General features: G+C 44.8%; 1 protein-coding gene across 9 annotated transcripts in view; it reads right to left on the bottom strand.

Moving 5' to 3' along the window:
* The window catches only part of LOC137369760 (intermembrane lipid transfer protein VPS13B-like), a 1379747-nt gene that overhangs the window by 42080 nt on the left and 1321630 nt on the right, over positions 1 to 16037 (bottom strand). For all 9 annotated transcript variants that reach the window (XM_068031169.1, XM_068031166.1, XM_068031168.1 and 6 more), the window contains 2 exons: positions 3974 to 4803; positions 1866 to 2042 (listed from right to left, as the gene is read on the bottom strand). In XM_068031169.1, the coding sequence (XP_067887270.1) occupies positions 1866 to 2042; positions 3974 to 4803 (1007 nt within the window). The remainder of the gene's footprint in view (positions 1 to 1865; positions 2043 to 3973; positions 4804 to 16037) is intronic.

Raw genomic sequence — 16037 nt, 5'->3', positions numbered from 1 at the left:
ATATTTGCATATATATATATTAATTCATTATTGGTTCAAACTTGGTTCAGTGCTGTATCTCTATAAAAAAAATATGGGAAACGGTCAGATATTAAAGATTGTGATGATGTGATCTGATAAAATGAAATGCAAATGAGCAAGTAAACTATTTTAAAACTGTGATTTTGCTATCTGTGCATTGGGACAAACATTTAGGGCTGAATTTTATTGCGCAATAAGGCGGTGGTCCCGCTTGTGACGTGAGCAGCTGCGCTGCCTGGCAGGTGGCCATTTTGCACAATGGCACTGTCTGTCCCCGCCAATCACTTGGGGGGTGTCACCTGATGTTCCCCCCCATTCACACACAAGCCCCATGGACACTCTGCATAGTGGCAATGGCCGCTGTAAATCCCACTTCCCCTCTGCTACTATGGTTAGGTTACCTTCCCTTTCGTAGCACTGTGGGCTCTTGCCTCGGTGGTGCCAGCTTTTCAAAGACATGACACTGAAGGCATGTGAGTGCTGCATATCAACCACAAAATTGAGGAACTTTCGTTGAATCGCAGTGAATTAGATTCAAGTTTACTTAAAGCAGCATTTCAAACATTTAAATTACAATGCTGTCGTGGCAGGGCATCGGTACTGCCACAGTACCTCCCTGCCTCTGATAGAATCGGCACACTGCAGTACGGCGCTGGGTTTCGTGGCGGATGGTTCCGTGGAGCTTCTCCACAGCCCCCCACACCACTGAACCCAACAAGAGAACAAAATTCAGCCCTTGCAGTTTTCTGCACTCTTAAACCAATTATCTATCTTCACCGTTTTTATTTAAGACTGAGTCTGCATATGGCAATTAAATTACATCTTGGCAACTAGATCTCAAAAGTATATCTGTTTCCTACAAATGAATGACATACTAGTGAATTATACTCATTTGATCTAACTTACATACATATGTGAATATTAAATATTATTCAACAGCATCTTCCAAACCCATGACCTCTACCCACCTAGAAGAATAAGGGCAGCAGAAACCTGCTGCACAGTGGCGCAGTGTTTAGCACCGCAGCCTCACAGCTCCAGCGACCCGGGTCCAATTCTGGGTACTGCCTGTGTGGAGTTTGCAAGTTCTCCCTGTGACTGCGTGGGTTTCTGCTGGGTGCTCCAGTTTCCTCCCGCAGCCAAAGACTTGCAGGTTGATAGGTAAATTGGCCATTGTAAATTGCCCCTAGTGTAGGTAGGTGGTAGGGGAATTGAGGGGATGTGGTAGGGGAATTGAGGGGATGTGGTAGGAATATGGGATTAATATAGGATTAGTACAAATGGGTGGTTGATGGTAAGCACAGGCTCGGTGGGCCGAAGGGCCTGTTTCAGTGCTGTATCTCTAAAATAAAATTTTTAAAATTTGCTAGTTCCCCTCCAAGTCACACACCATTCTGACTTGGAAATACATTGCTATTCTTTCATGGTCACTGAGTCAAAACCCTGGAACTTCCTACCTAACAGCACTGTGAGTGTACCCACACCTTATGGACTTCAGTTGTTCAAGGCAGCAGCTCACCACCACCGCCTTCTCAAGGGTAATTAGGGATGTGCCGTAAATGCTGGCCTAGCCAGCAGTGCTCACATCCCATGAATGAATAAAAAAAAACCTATAAGGAAGAACACATTAAGAATTGCTAATTAAACTATTTTATGAAGTACACGGTTTCTGAATCAAGACAAATACCCATTACAGCAAGCAGTACAGTTCAGCTTTCCTTATTTGCCCGAAGTTTCGGATTTCTCATTTTCTTATAGATTGTTATAGGGTAACTAAGTAATATTGCATACCACACATAGTCAAAGAATATGGCCTTTAACTACCGTGAAAAAGTAACATTTACCTTTGGAAATATGTTTTACAAATGAAGTTGTTCCCCTGGAGACTCCACTGACAAAGGCGCCTGGACCACGGGTCAGTCCCTCATATGGGAATCTGAAGAAGTCCGCTATCCCATTACCTATACTTCGCACCAAGTTAGCTGGACTTCCAAGAATTTCCAGAGAGCCAACGACCCAACCTACAAGGAATATAAACCAAAAATGTCAATGGCAAACAACTACACGAATGAGAATGTTTATATTTCTATAGCGCCTTTCATGACATCAGGACGATCCAAATTGTTTCACAACAATGAAGTACTTTTGAAGTGTAGTCTCTGTTGTAATGAAGGAAAAATAGCAGCTAATTTCCACACAACAAGCTCCCACAAACAGCAATGTGATAATGATCAGACAATTTGTTTTAGTGATGTTGACTGAGGGGATAAATATTGGCCAGGACACCAGGGATAACTCCACTGCTCTTCGTCAAAATACTGTCATGGGATCTTTTACGACTACTTGAGGGAGTAGATAGGGCTTTGATTTAACAGTTCATCCAAAAAGTGGCACCTACTTGCAGTGCAGCACTCCCTCAGTATACACTGGAGTGTCAGCCTGGGTTTTTTTGTTCAAGACTCTAGAGTGAGACTTGAACCGACAACGTTTTGGCTCAGAGGGGAGAGTGCTACCCACCAACCCATGGATGACCCTAAATGTGTTGTTTAAACTTTAGAAATGATTGTTGTTGTTTTTTGTATCTTTACGTGATCCCCTTGGAGAATAATGCGAAGTAGTGTAAGGAGTTGCAGGCCACAACGTGAATACTCCTTCATTGGCCATAACCACCATTACAATCTGCTGATCGGATAGCTAGTGCTCTATGTCAGAAAGGTATTATAAGTTTTCACAATCTATATGATGAGGAGGGGCACCCATTTCTAGCAGGCACAAGTATCACCATTGAATGTCAGCCCATAATTCAGAGCTAGTGTGCAGTCTCCACTCGATGGCGACCATCTGGAGTGGGGGTTCTGACTCAGAAGTGGGAATACTAACATCAAGGCAAATGGTTATCAACATGTATCTCATAGTGTGTCAGGGTAGAACATAAGAAATATGAGCTGGAGCAGGCCATATGGCCCCTCAGGCCTGCTCCGCCATGAATAAGATCATGGCTAATCTTCTACATAACTTCTGTTTCCTGCCCTTTTCCCATATCCCTTGATTGCCTTGGTGCCCAAAAATCTGTTGCCCACCCCCTCTAATTGAGTCCCTGGTATGAAATATGCCATTTGAGATGGTAACATGGATTGTCGTATCTTCACAAGAGTTCCGATAGAAAATTAATAATGGCGATGGAATTGCTGAACTGGGAATGCCAATAGCTCCATCCACCGAACAGCACACTCCACTGGGATTCATAGCAAGTGGGTCTCCAAGGCATATTCCTGGTACTGTGAGTACCCACCATCATTAATTAAATGAGGTGACGCCTGTTGACCCTGCAACGTGATTAATATTAGAGGTTACTTGTGGACAGATCCTGGCCATTTGAGTCAGGTCTAATCCTTTTCCTATGTTCAAGGGTGTTGTGGCCAAGTGTACAACCTCAAATGCTGCTCCCCCTGGATGAAATCAGCTAATTCATCATGGACCAGCATTTCATCTCTTCTGGCATTTATCTTTTAAGGAAGAGTATACAGAAATCTATGGGAAAAAGCTATTATAGAAAGCCACTTAATAGCCAGAAAACACAGAGAGCTGAACTTTTACCTTCGCCAACGGCATAAAACAGATAAGATTCAGGAGTGAAGTTAGGAAACACTTCTACTTGCAAAAGTTGGTAGAAGTTTGTAACTCTCTTCAGCATGGTGCTAGGTTAATTGTTAATTTTAAATCTGAGATTGTTAGATTTTTGTTAGCCAAAGGTGATATGGGGCAAAGGCAGGTACATGATCTCATTGAATGGTGGAATAGGTTCAAGGGGCTAAATGGCCTCCCACTGTTCCTATAAGGTGTGGAATGGGATGCTGTTGCAATATCACTTGTTTATATGGCCCCAACCCAAGTTGAATGTCCCACTGCTGGCCATGAATGAGAATGTCAAAAATTTAATGGTTGTACTAACCTGCTCGAAATAATGCTCCTGCAGCATAGTGCATGGCAAGCGCATGAATAAGCTGCCTGGGAGTAGTGTAGATGGGCCCTCGTTCAAAGAGAGAGAAGGAAAGAGGAGCATGATCTGATGCAATGTATAACTTTATTGAAGCGTGGACACTGACTAGCAAGCTCACAGCGCGGATGGTCAACTGTTGCAGCTTGATCGGATTCACGAGTGCTCGAGTTGCATTGACCACTTGCTCAGGAGCAGGGAAGTCAGTTGCTGAATAGGACGATGTCCTCACTTGTTTACGGTACAGTCCAGTGTCCGGGATGTACGTGCTAAACAGAGTTTTGATGTAATATACAAACGTGTCTTCCACATAGAGTCTTGCAGGTTTTAATTCAAAGTCAAGTTCATTCACTGTGAATACAAAATTCTGCTCCCTTAAGAGGACACAGGCTTTTAGAAAACACTTGTGTTTATAGTCGTCAAGGTCCCTGGCTGAAAGTGTTGAATTGGAGCCATTTCTCCACTGCAGTCTTTCTGGTTTCATTTCTTGGCAAAGCAGGGCAGGGAAGTGAAAGCTCGCCTTGTGGTAAAGTTGGTTGTCAATCTGCAGGTCCCCAACGCACACCTCGAGCATGTAAAGTTCCGCAAAACCATCAGTGGTCTCGGCTCGGAATTCCCGCGATGGGGACCTGGAATGGTTCACCACTGGCGCTAGGTTCAACAGAATGTTATCCAAGGTTAGCCTCAGCAGTTCTGATGATTTACAGTGATTGGTCACATCGTCATTTACAGTCAGGCTTGCTTGAGTAATCAGCACTCTCATTGCAATGGCTTGTTTTAGTGTCCTGTGCAAAAAAAAAAGAGCAAACCACACAATGTTAAAATTTGCCTGCGCTGCAGAAATGCAACAGGCGAGAAACATTTTTAAGAGTCTCAAAAGACTAAGGATACACAATTCATCTGTCACTATACGATTCTGAAGCATTTAAGAGTATTCTCCCATGGACGAATGGGAAATGTTAAGTGCAGTTCTCTCAAACACTGTGCACAAAGTTCTTTGAACTGTTTCTCATGAGCCTGCTAATAAGGATCAGACCAGCTATTCATAAAGATTGTCATCTTTCTGGATTTTAACCACTTTCAGCCGAGCAGCCACAAACTTTTTTTTTTAAAATATTGAATGCCAAAAGCCCCCAAGCTGCTTTCTAGCAAAACCATATGATTGTTGGGTGGCTGAATGGCTCAGATGTCCCAGGGTCAGGAGTTGAATTTGACTTTGACTTGTGTTCATTTCTCCCTGGCTGAGCCACAAGGTGATGTACCCTTCCATCAGCTGAGGAAATTACAATATTGGTATCTTTGTTACCTCTAGACTTGACTATTTCAATGCTCTCCTGGTTGGCCTCCCACCTTGCACTCTCTAAATATTTTCTAAATAGTGAGAGAGTAGGAACTATGGAGCAGCAAAGGGATTTGGGTGTCCATGTACATATATCACTAAAAGCTATTACACTAGTGCAACAAGTAATCAGAAAAGCTAATGGATTGTTGGTCTTTTTCTTAAAGGGGTTGAATACAAAGATGAGGACAATATGCTTCAATTGGTAAACCCCCATCTGGAGTGCTGTGCTCAGATTCAGGCACTGCACCTCAAAAAGGATATACAGACCTTGGAGTGGGTACAGCACAGATTGCGCAGAATTATACCAAGTCTTGAAGGATTAAATTATGAGGACATAATGCATAAACTGATCTAATTGGGGTGTTTAAAATGATAAAAGAATTCGATAGGGTAGATACATAGAAGCTATTTTTCCTGGTGGTAGAAACCAGAACAAGGAAGTATGATCTTCAAAGACTAAAGTTCAGCTATTTAGGAGTAAAATTAGGAAGGATTTTTTCATACCAAAGGATAATGGAAATCTGGATGCTGTGGGACAACTGAAATTTTCAAGACCGAGAAAGACTGATATTTATTTGATATCTAGGGATATGGATCAAAGGTGGCTAAATAGATTTGAGGTAGATCAGCCATGATCAAATTGAATGGTGGGACGGGCTGAATGGTATCAGAATGATACCTTGACTCCAATGGTTGAATTACAAGGAGAAATTACGCAAACTCGGGTTGTATTCTCTGGAATTTAGAAGTTTAAGGAGTGAATTGATCAAAGTTTTCAAGATATTAAAGGGAACAGATATGGAGGATTTCCACAGGTTGGGGAGTTAAGGACTAGGAGCATAGCCAGAAAATGAGAGCCAGGAGTGAAATTAGAGGCTGGATTTTGTTGTCCCGCCGCTGATTTTGCGGCAGGCGGCCACTTAGCACATTCACGGCGGTCGCCGCCTCTGAATCACGTGGCTGGGGGTGGCATTGGCGATGCCGTTCATGACATCACATGATGCGGGAGCAAGTGCTGGCGCCATTTTTAAAAGGCTTCCAGCCCTGCACACAGTTCAATAAAATGCAGAGTTGACCGCTCCCCTCCCGCCCCCCCCCCCCCATTTCTTCCCAATACAGATAGTGCAGAGTTGATCCCTTCCCAATACAAATGGCACAGAGTTGACCCCCTCGACACCTTGGTGACACCAGCTTTCCCTCGACGTCACGCTGAAGATCGGAAACTGAAGGTAAGATCACTATGGCTTGCATTTAAATGAATGTAAACATCTAATTAGCATATGGAAAGAAGGATCCCACTGTACAGCAACGGAGCTTCCCTGTTGCCGGGAAGATCGGGCCCGGCAATCCTGGTGTCGTGTTCCATGGCAGCCACTGTCGCTCCAATTCCTCACCACACCCTCACTCCCCACCCCCCGCCACGGAACCCGATATCGGGCTGGGAACACAATCCAGCCCTAGGAAACATTTCTACACACAAAGAGTGGTAGAAGTTTGGAACTCTCTTCCACAAATGGCAGTTGATGTTAGATCAATTATGAATTTTAAATCTGAGATTGATAGATTGTTGTTAACCAAAGGTATTGAGGAATATGGAGCAAAGGTGGGTAAAAGCAATTAGGTCACAGATCAGCCTTGATCTCAATGAATGGTGGGCGGGCGTGTGGGGCTAAATGGCCTTCTCTTCTTCCTATGTTCTCCTGTCCCTATAATAATGCTAAAAATAATTGTCCATTTCATCCATTAGAGCATTATTCTTACAAAAGCCCTGTGTTGATTTTGAATCACTGAAGCACCAAGCAACAGGTAACAGTGCAGATTTTACACAAGCAAATATATAAAGAACTCGGATTCGAAAAAAACGCCACTGGGTCTATGAAAGCTTCAACACACTAATTAATTCCTTCAAGTAGCTTAACTCACCACCCAGTTACATTCTGAACATCTCCAATACCTTTGTTTCTAATGCTGTGTTGGCAGATTGTGCCAAACATTTTCTTTAATTCATTCATGAGATGTGGGCATCACTGACAAGACTGGTATTTATTGCTCATTCCCAATTGTAGTGGTAAGCCACTGTAATCCATCTGGTGAATGTACTCTCACAGTGATTATGCTTTGTCGCAGTGGTTTGGTACAACTGATTGAATTGCTAGGCCATTTCAAAGGACAGTTAAAAGTCAACCATTTTGCTGTGGGTCTTGTATCACTTCTAGCCCTGACAGATAAGGACGTCAGATTTCCTTCCCTAAAGGACATTAGTGGATTTTTATGACAAGCTGGTAGTTACTTGGTCACCATTACCGACACTAGCTTTTTATTCCAGGTTTATTTAATTAATTGAATTTAAATTCCCCAACTGCCGTGGTGGGATTTGAACTTATGATCATTACTCTAGGATTCTGAATTACTAGTCCAGTAACATAATCAGTATGTTATCGTTGCCACCGAGCTATCAACCTTGGAGTCATAGAGTCATATTGGAGAGCAGAGGAGAGCAGTCCAGGCACGCAGTAGTTTGAAAACAAAGTGAGCAGTGACGTCACAGGAAAGCTGCAAGGTGATTGGTTCGTGAGTAAGTGCTGTTACGGAATAACTCTAAATAGCTGGGTAAGTAACTAAAAGCAAAGGGAAAGGTCTACAGTTTTTTAGAATATAGTAGGTAGTGTTTTCTTTTAGGGAATCAAGGTCCCTAGTGTAAATAATATAATTTTTGTGTAATTTAAGGGGATAAATTAAGGGTAAGTCACGGCAAGGCAGCTCAGCAATGTGGAATGCTTCTCCTGTGCAATGTGGGAAGCCAGGGACACTTCCAGTGTCCTGGGCGAACACGTGTGCAGGAAGTGTCTCCAGCTGCAGCTACTTGAAATCCGCGTCTCGGATGGAGCGGCAGCTGGAGACACTGTGGAGCATCCATGAGGCTGAGATCATCGTGGATAGCACCTACAGGGACGTGGTCACACCGCAGGTAAAGACTGCTCAGGCAGAAAGGGAATGGGTGACCACCAGGCAGAGTAGAAGAACTAGGCAGGTAGTGCAGGAGTCCCCTGGGTTCATCTCCCTTTCTAACTGATTTTCCACTTTGAATACTGTTGGGGGGAGATAGCTTCTCAGGGGAATGCAGCAAGAGTCAAGTCTGTGGCACCATGGGTGGCTCAGCTGCACAGGAGGGAAGGAAAAGGAGTGGAAGAGCTATAGTGATAGGGGATTCTATCGTAAGGGGTACAGACAGGCGTTTCTGTGGCCGCAAACGTGACTCCAGGATGGTATGTTGCCTTCCTGGTGCTAGGGTCAAGGATGTCACAGAGCGGCTGCAGAACATTCTGAAGGGGGAGGGTGAACAGTCAGAGATCGTGGTACACATTGGTAATAATGAAATTGGTAGAAAGAGGGATGAGGTTCTGCAACAAGAATCTAGGGAGCTAGGTAGCAGATTAAAAAGCAGGACCTCAAAGGTTGTAATCTCTGGATTACTCCCGATGCCACGTGCTAGTGAGTTTAGGAATAGGAGGAGAGAGCAGATGAATGCGTGGCTGAGGAGCTGGTACAGGAGGGAGGGTTTTAGTTTCCTGGATCACTGTTTCTGGCAAAGGTGGGACCTGTACAAGTTGGACGGGTTGCACCTGAACTGGAACGGGACCAACATCCTTGCTGGGAGGTATGCTAGTGCTATTGGTGGGGGGGGGGGGGGGGAGGGTTTAAACTAATTTGGCAGGGAGATGGGATACAGAGTGGAAGTACAGTAGGGGGTGATGCACAGTCAAATATAGAAGAGGAACTGAGTCAGTCTGGAACGCAGAGCAAATATAGACCTGTTAAGGCACAAGTGAAAAATGCAAGTCTGGATTGCATCTATTTTAACGCAAAGAGTCTTACCAGTAAGGCAGATGAATTGAGGGCATTGATTAGCACATGGGATTATGATATTATTGCGATCACAGAGACATGGTTGAGGGAGGGGCAGGACTGGCAGCTCAATATTCCAGGGTATAGAATCTTCAGGCATGACAGGGGAGGGGGTAAAGAGGAGGTGGCATTGCACTGTTGATCAAGGAGTCAATTACTGCAGTAAGAAGGGATGATATCTTAGAAGGTTCCTCAAATGAGGCTATATGGGTAGAACTTAAAAACAAAAAGGGGGCAATCACTTGGCTGGGCGTGTACTACAGGCCTCCAAACAGTCAGGGAGAGATAGAGGAGCAGATATGTAGGCAAATCTCAGAGAAGTGTAAAAATAATAGGGTAATAACAGTAAGGGATTTCAACTTCCCCAATATCAACTGGGACAGTCTTAGTGCAAAAGACACACAGGGGGTGGAATTCTTAAAATACATACAGGAGAGCTTTTTGAGCCAGTACATAGAAAGTCCTACAAGAGAAGAAGCAGGACTGGACCTAATCCTAGGGAATGTAGCCGGACAAGTAGTAGAAGTGTCAGTGGGGAAGCATTTTGGGGATCGTGACTATAACTCTGTAAGATTTAAGGTAGTTTTGGAAAAGGACAAAGAGGGACTGGAAATAAAGGTACTGAATAGGGAGAAGGCCGATTTCAATACGATAAAACAGGATCTGGCCAAAGTGGAATGGGAGCAGCTACATGTAGGAAAGTCTACATCAGACAAATTTTGACTTTTTTTTTTGGTTTTTCAGTAGATTTGTTGGGAATTTAGAATAGTGAGAATGGAGGTTAAGGCAGTTGTATGTTCCTCCTGCAGAATGTGGGAGGTAAGGGTCGCCAAGAGTGTCCCTGCTGACTGCATCTGCGGGAAGTGCACCCAACTCCAGCTCCTCAAGAACCGCGTTAGGGAACTGGAGCTGGAGCTGGATGAACTTCGGATCATTCGGGAGGCGGAGAGGGTTATTGAGAGGAGTTATGGGGAGGTAGTCACACCTCAGGTAAAAGAAGTAGGTAGATGGGTTACCGTCAGGGGAAGGAGAGGGAACCAGCAGGCAGTGCAGGGATCCCTTGTGGCCGTTTCCCTCAACAACAGGTATACCGTTTTGGATACTGTTGCGGGGGACGACTTACCAGGGGTAAGCAATGGGGTACAGGTCTCTGGCACAGAGTCTGTCCCTGTTGCTCAGAAGGGAAGGGGGAAGAGGAGCAGAGCATTAGTCATTGGGGACTCCATAGTTAGGGGAACAGATAGGAGGTTCTGTGGGAACGAGAGAGACTCACGGTTGGTGTGTTGCCTCCCAGGTGCCAGGGTTCGTGATGTCTCGGATCGTGTTTTTGGGATCCTTAAGGGGGAGGGGGAGCAGCCCCAAGTCGTGGTCCACATAGGCACCAACGACATAGGTAGGAAGAGAGATGGGGATTTAAGGCAGAAATTCAGGGAGCTAGGGTGGAAGCTTAGAGCGAGAACAAACAGTTGTTATCTCTGGGTTGTTGCCTGTGCTACGTGATAGCGAAGCGAGGAATAGGGAGAGAGAGGAGTTGAACACGTGGCTGCAGGGATGGTGTAGGAGGGAGGGTTTTGCTTTCCTGGATAATTGGGGCTCTTTCTGGGGTAGGTGGGACCTCTACAAACAGGATGGTCTTCACCTGAACCAGAGGGGTACCAATATCCTGGGGGGGAGATTTGCTAGTGCTCTTCGGGGGGGTTTAAACTAATTCAGCAGGGGAAGGGGAACCTAAATTGTAGTTCCAGTGTACAGGATATTGAGAGTAGTGAGGTCAGGGATAAGGTTACAAGGACACAAGAGGGCACTGGCAAGCAAGAACTTGGTTTAAAGTGTGTCTACTTCAATGCCAGGAGCATCCGGAATAAGGTGGGTGAGCTTGCAGCATGGGTTGGTACCTGGGATCTCGATGTAGTGGCCATTTCGGAGACATGGGTAGAGCAGGGGCAGGAATGGATGTTGCAGGTTCCGGGATTTAGATGTTTCAGTAAGAACAAAGAAGATGGTAAAAGGGGGGGGCGGGGTGTGGCATTGTTAATCAAGGAGAGTATTACAGCGGCAGAAAGGACGTTTGAGGACTCGTCTACTGAGGTAGTATGGGCCGAGGTTAGAAACAGGAGAGGAGAGGTCACCCTGTTGGGAGTCTTCTATAGACCTCCGAATAGTTCCAGAGATGTAGAGGAAAGGATAGCGAAGATGATTCTCGACAGGGGCGAGAGTAACAGGGTAGTTGTTATGGGGGACGTTAACTTTCCAAATATTGACTGGAAATACTATAGTTCGAGTACTTTAGATGGGTCAGTTTTTGTCCAGTGTGTGCAGGAGGATTTTCTGACACAGTATGTAGACAGGCCAACCAGGGGCGATGCCACATTGGATTTGGTACTGGGTAATGAACCCGGCCAGGTGTTAGATTTAGACGTAGGTGAGCACTTTGGTGATAGTGATCACAATTCGGTTAGGTTTACCTTAGCGATGGGCAGGGACAGGTATATACCGCAGGGCAAGAATTATAGCTGGGGGAAAGGAAATTATGATGCGATTAGGCAAGATTTAGGATGCGTAGGATGGGGAAGGAAACTGCAGGGGATGGGCACAATCGAAATGTGCAGCTTATTCAAGGAGCAGCTACTACGTGTCCTTGATAAGTATGTACCTGTCAGGCAGGGAGGAAGTTGTCGAGCGAGGGAGCCGTGGTTTACTAAAGAAGTTGAAGCGCTTGTCAAGAGGAAGAAGAAGGCTTATGTTAGGATGAGACGTGAAGGCTCAGTTAGGGTGCTTGAGAGTTACAAGCTAGCCAGGAAGGATCTAAAGGGAGAGCTAAGAAGAGCAAGGAGAGGACCCGAGAAGTCATTGGCGGATAGGATCAGGGAAATCCCTAAGGCTTTCTATAGGTATATCAGGAATAAAAGAATGACTAGAGATTAGGGCCAATCAAGGATAGTAGTGGGAGGTTGTGTGTGGAATCAGAGGAGATAGGGGAAGTGTTAAATGAATATTTTGCGTCAGTATTTACAGTAGAGAAAGAAAATGTTGTTGAGAATACTGAGATTCAGGCTACTAGGCTAGATGGGATTGAGATTCACAAGGAGGAGGTGTTAGCAATTTTGGAAAGTGTGAAAATAGATAAGTCCCCTGGGCCAGATGGGATTTATCCTAGGATTCTCTGGGAAGCCAGGGAGGAGATTGCAGAGCCTTTGTCCTTGATCTTTATGTCGTCATTGTCGACAGGAATAGTGCCGGAAGACTGGAGGATAGCAAATGTTGTCCCCTTGTTCAAGAAGGGGAGTAGAGACAGCCCTGGTAATTATAGACCTGTGAGCCTTACTTCGGTTGTGGGTAAAATGTTGGAAAAGGTTATAAGAGACAGGATTTATAATCATCTTGAAAAGAATAAGTTCATTAGCGATAGTCAGCACGGTTTTGTGAAGGGTAGGTCGTGCCTCACAAACCTTATTGAGTTTTTCGAGAAGGTGACCAAACAGGTGGATGAGGGTAAAGCAGTGGATGTGGTGTATATGGATTTCAGTAAGGCGTTTGATAAGGTTCCCCATGGTAGGCTATTGCAGAAAATACGGAAGTATGGGGTTGAAGGTGATTTAGAGCTTTGGATCAGAAATTGGCTAGCTGAAAGAAGACAGAGGGTGGTGGTTGATGGCAAATGTTCATCCTGGAGTTTAGTTACTAGTGGTGTACCGCAAGGATCTGTTTTGGGGCCACTGCTGTTTGTCATTTTTATAAATGACCTGGAAGAGGGTGTAGAAGGGTGGGTTAGTAAATTTGCGGATGACACGAAGGTCGGTGGAGTTGTGGATAGTGCCGAAGGATGTTGTAGGGTTCAGAGGGACATAGATAGGCTGCAGAGCTGGGCTGAGAGATGGCAAATGGAGTTTAATGCGGAAAAGTGCGAGGTGATTCACTTTGGAAGGAGTAACAGGAATGCAGAGTACTGGGCTAATGGGAAGATTCTTGGTAGTGTAGATGAGCAGAGAGATCTTGGTGTCCAGGTACATAGATCCCTGAAAGTTGCTACCCAGGTTAATAGGGCTGCTGAGAAGGCATATGGTGCGTTAGCTTTTATTAGTAGGGGGATCGAGTTTCGGAGCCACGAGGTCATGCTGCAGCTGTACAAAACTCTGGTGAGACCGCACCTGGAGTATTGCGTGCAGTTCTGGTCACCGCATTATAGGAAGGATGTGGAAGCTATGGAAAGGGTGCAGAGGAGATTTACTAGGATGTTGCCTGGTATGGAGGGAAGGTCTTACGAGGAAAGGCTGAGGGACTTGAGGTTGTTTTCGTTGGAGAAGGAGGAGGAGAGGTGACTTAATTGAGACATATAAGATAATCAGAGGGTTAGATAGGATGGAAAGTGAGAGTCTTTTTCCTCGGATGGTGATGGCAAACACGAGGGGACATAGCTTTAAGTTGAGGGGTGATAGATATAGGACAGATGTCAGAGGTAGTTTCTTTACTCAGAGAGTAGTAGGGGCGTGGAACGCCCTGCCTGCAACAGTAGTAGACTCGCCAACTTTAAGGGCATTTAAGTGGTCATTGGATAGACATATGGATGAAAATGGAATAGTGTAGGATGGTTTGGATGGTTTCACAGGTCGGCGCAACATCGAGGGCCGAAGGGCCTGTACTGCGCTGTAATGTTCTCAAAAAAAACGTGGGAGTCAAAGAGGAAATAATGAGAGTTCAGAGCTAATATGTACCCATTAAGGTGAAGGGTCGGACCAAATAGTCCAGGGAACCCTGGATGTCAAGGGATATAGAGGATTTGAGCAGGAAAAAAAAAGGAGGCTTATGGCAGATACAGAGCGCTGAAAACAGAGGAGAATAGACAGTGTAGGGGGGCACTTAAAAAAGTAATTAGGAGAGCAAAGACGGGACATGAGAAAACACTGGCGGGCAAGATAAAGGAAAATCCTAAGGCATTTTATAAGTATATTAAGGGAAAGTGCATAACCAGGGAAAGAGTGGGGCCCATTAGGGACCAAAGTGGCAATCTGTGTGTGGAGCCAGAGGACACAGATGAGGTTTTAAATGATTACTTTTCATCTGTGTTCACTAGGGAGAAGGATGATGTAGGTGTAGAGATCAGGAAGGGGGATTGTGATATACTTGAACATATTAGCATTGAAGGGAGGAAATATTGGCTGTTTTAGCGGGTTTAAAAGTGGATAAATCCCAGGCTGTTTTGTGAGGCAAGGGAGGAGACAGCAGGGACCCTGACACAAATTTTCAAATCCTCTCTGGCCACAGGAGAGTTACCAGAGGATGGGAGGACAGCGAATTATTCAAGAAGGGTAGCAGGGATAAATTTCAGGCCAGTCAGTGGTTGGGAAATTATTGGAAAAAATTCTGAGGGACAGGATTAATCTCCACTTGGAGAGGCAGGATTAATCAGGGATAGTCAGCATGGCTTTGTCAGGGGGAGATCGTGTCTAACTAATTTGACTGAATTTTTCGAGGCGGTGACTAGATGTGTAGATGAGGGTAAAGCAGTTGATGTAGTATACATAGACTTCAGTATGTCTTTTGATAAGTTCCCACATGGGAAATTGGTTAAGAAGGTAAGAGCCCATGGGAACCAGGGCAATTGGGCAAATTGGATCCAAAATTGGCTTAGTGGCAGGAGGCCGAGGGTGATGGTCGAGGGTTGTTTTTGCGAGTGGAAGCCTGTGACCAGTGGTATACTGCAGGGATCAGTTCTGGGACCCTTGCTGTTTGTAGTATACATTAATGATTTAGATGTCAATATAGAAGGTATGATCAGTAAGTTCGTAAATGACATGAAAATTGGTGGTGTCGTAAATAGTGAGGAGGAAAGCCTTAGATTACGTGACGATATAGATGGGCTGGTGAGATGGGCGGAGGATTGGCAAATGGAATTTAATCCTGAGAAGTGTGAGGTGATGCATTTTGGGAGGACTAACAAGGCAAGGGAATATACAATGGATGGTAGGACCCTCGGAAGTACAGAGGGTCAGAGGGACCATGGTGTCCTTGTCCATAGATCACTGAAGGCAGCAACACAGATAGATAAGGTGGTTAGGAAGGCATATGGGATACATGCCTTCATTAGCCGAGGCATAGAATATAAGAGCAGGGAGGTTATGATGGATCTGTATAAAATTAGTTCGGAGTACTGTGTACAGTTTGGTCTCCTTGCCTAAGAAAGGATATACTAGCCTTAGAGGGAATGCAATGAAGGCTCACTAGATTGATTCCTGGAAGGAGAGGGATGTCTTATGAGAAGAGATTGAGTAGAATGGGTCTAAACTCTCGGGTTTTGAAGAATGAGAGGTGACCTCATTGAAATGTACAAAATTCTTAGAGAGTTTGACAGAGGCTGTTTTCTCGGTTAGAGAGTCTAGAACTAGAAGAACACTGTTTCAGATTAAGGGGTTGGCCATTTAGGACTTAAGTCAGGAGAATCTTTTTCACTGAGAGGTTTGTGAATCTTTGGAATTCTTTACCCCAAAAGGCTGTGGATGCTCAATCATTGAGTATGTTTTAGACTGAGGCCGAGACATTTGGGCACTATGAGAATCAAGGGATATGGGGATAGAGTGAGTAAGTGGAGTTGATGTAAAAGTTCAGCATTGATCTTACTGAATGGCAGAGCAACTGTGGGACTGTATGGTCTACTATTCCTTATGTTATGCACACGTATTTTTTTCTGGCATGGTGACCAGAAGGGAACATCATAACCTGAGGTGGATCTGCAGCAACATATCCTGCAATGCTTAAGTGGCATGAGTGGTTTTA

This window comes from Heterodontus francisci, chromosome 5 (assembly GCF_036365525.1).
Source record: "Heterodontus francisci isolate sHetFra1 chromosome 5, sHetFra1.hap1, whole genome shotgun sequence".
Taxonomy (NCBI): domain Eukaryota; kingdom Metazoa; phylum Chordata; class Chondrichthyes; order Heterodontiformes; family Heterodontidae; genus Heterodontus; species Heterodontus francisci.
This window is presented reverse-complemented; position numbering and strand designations above follow the sequence as displayed.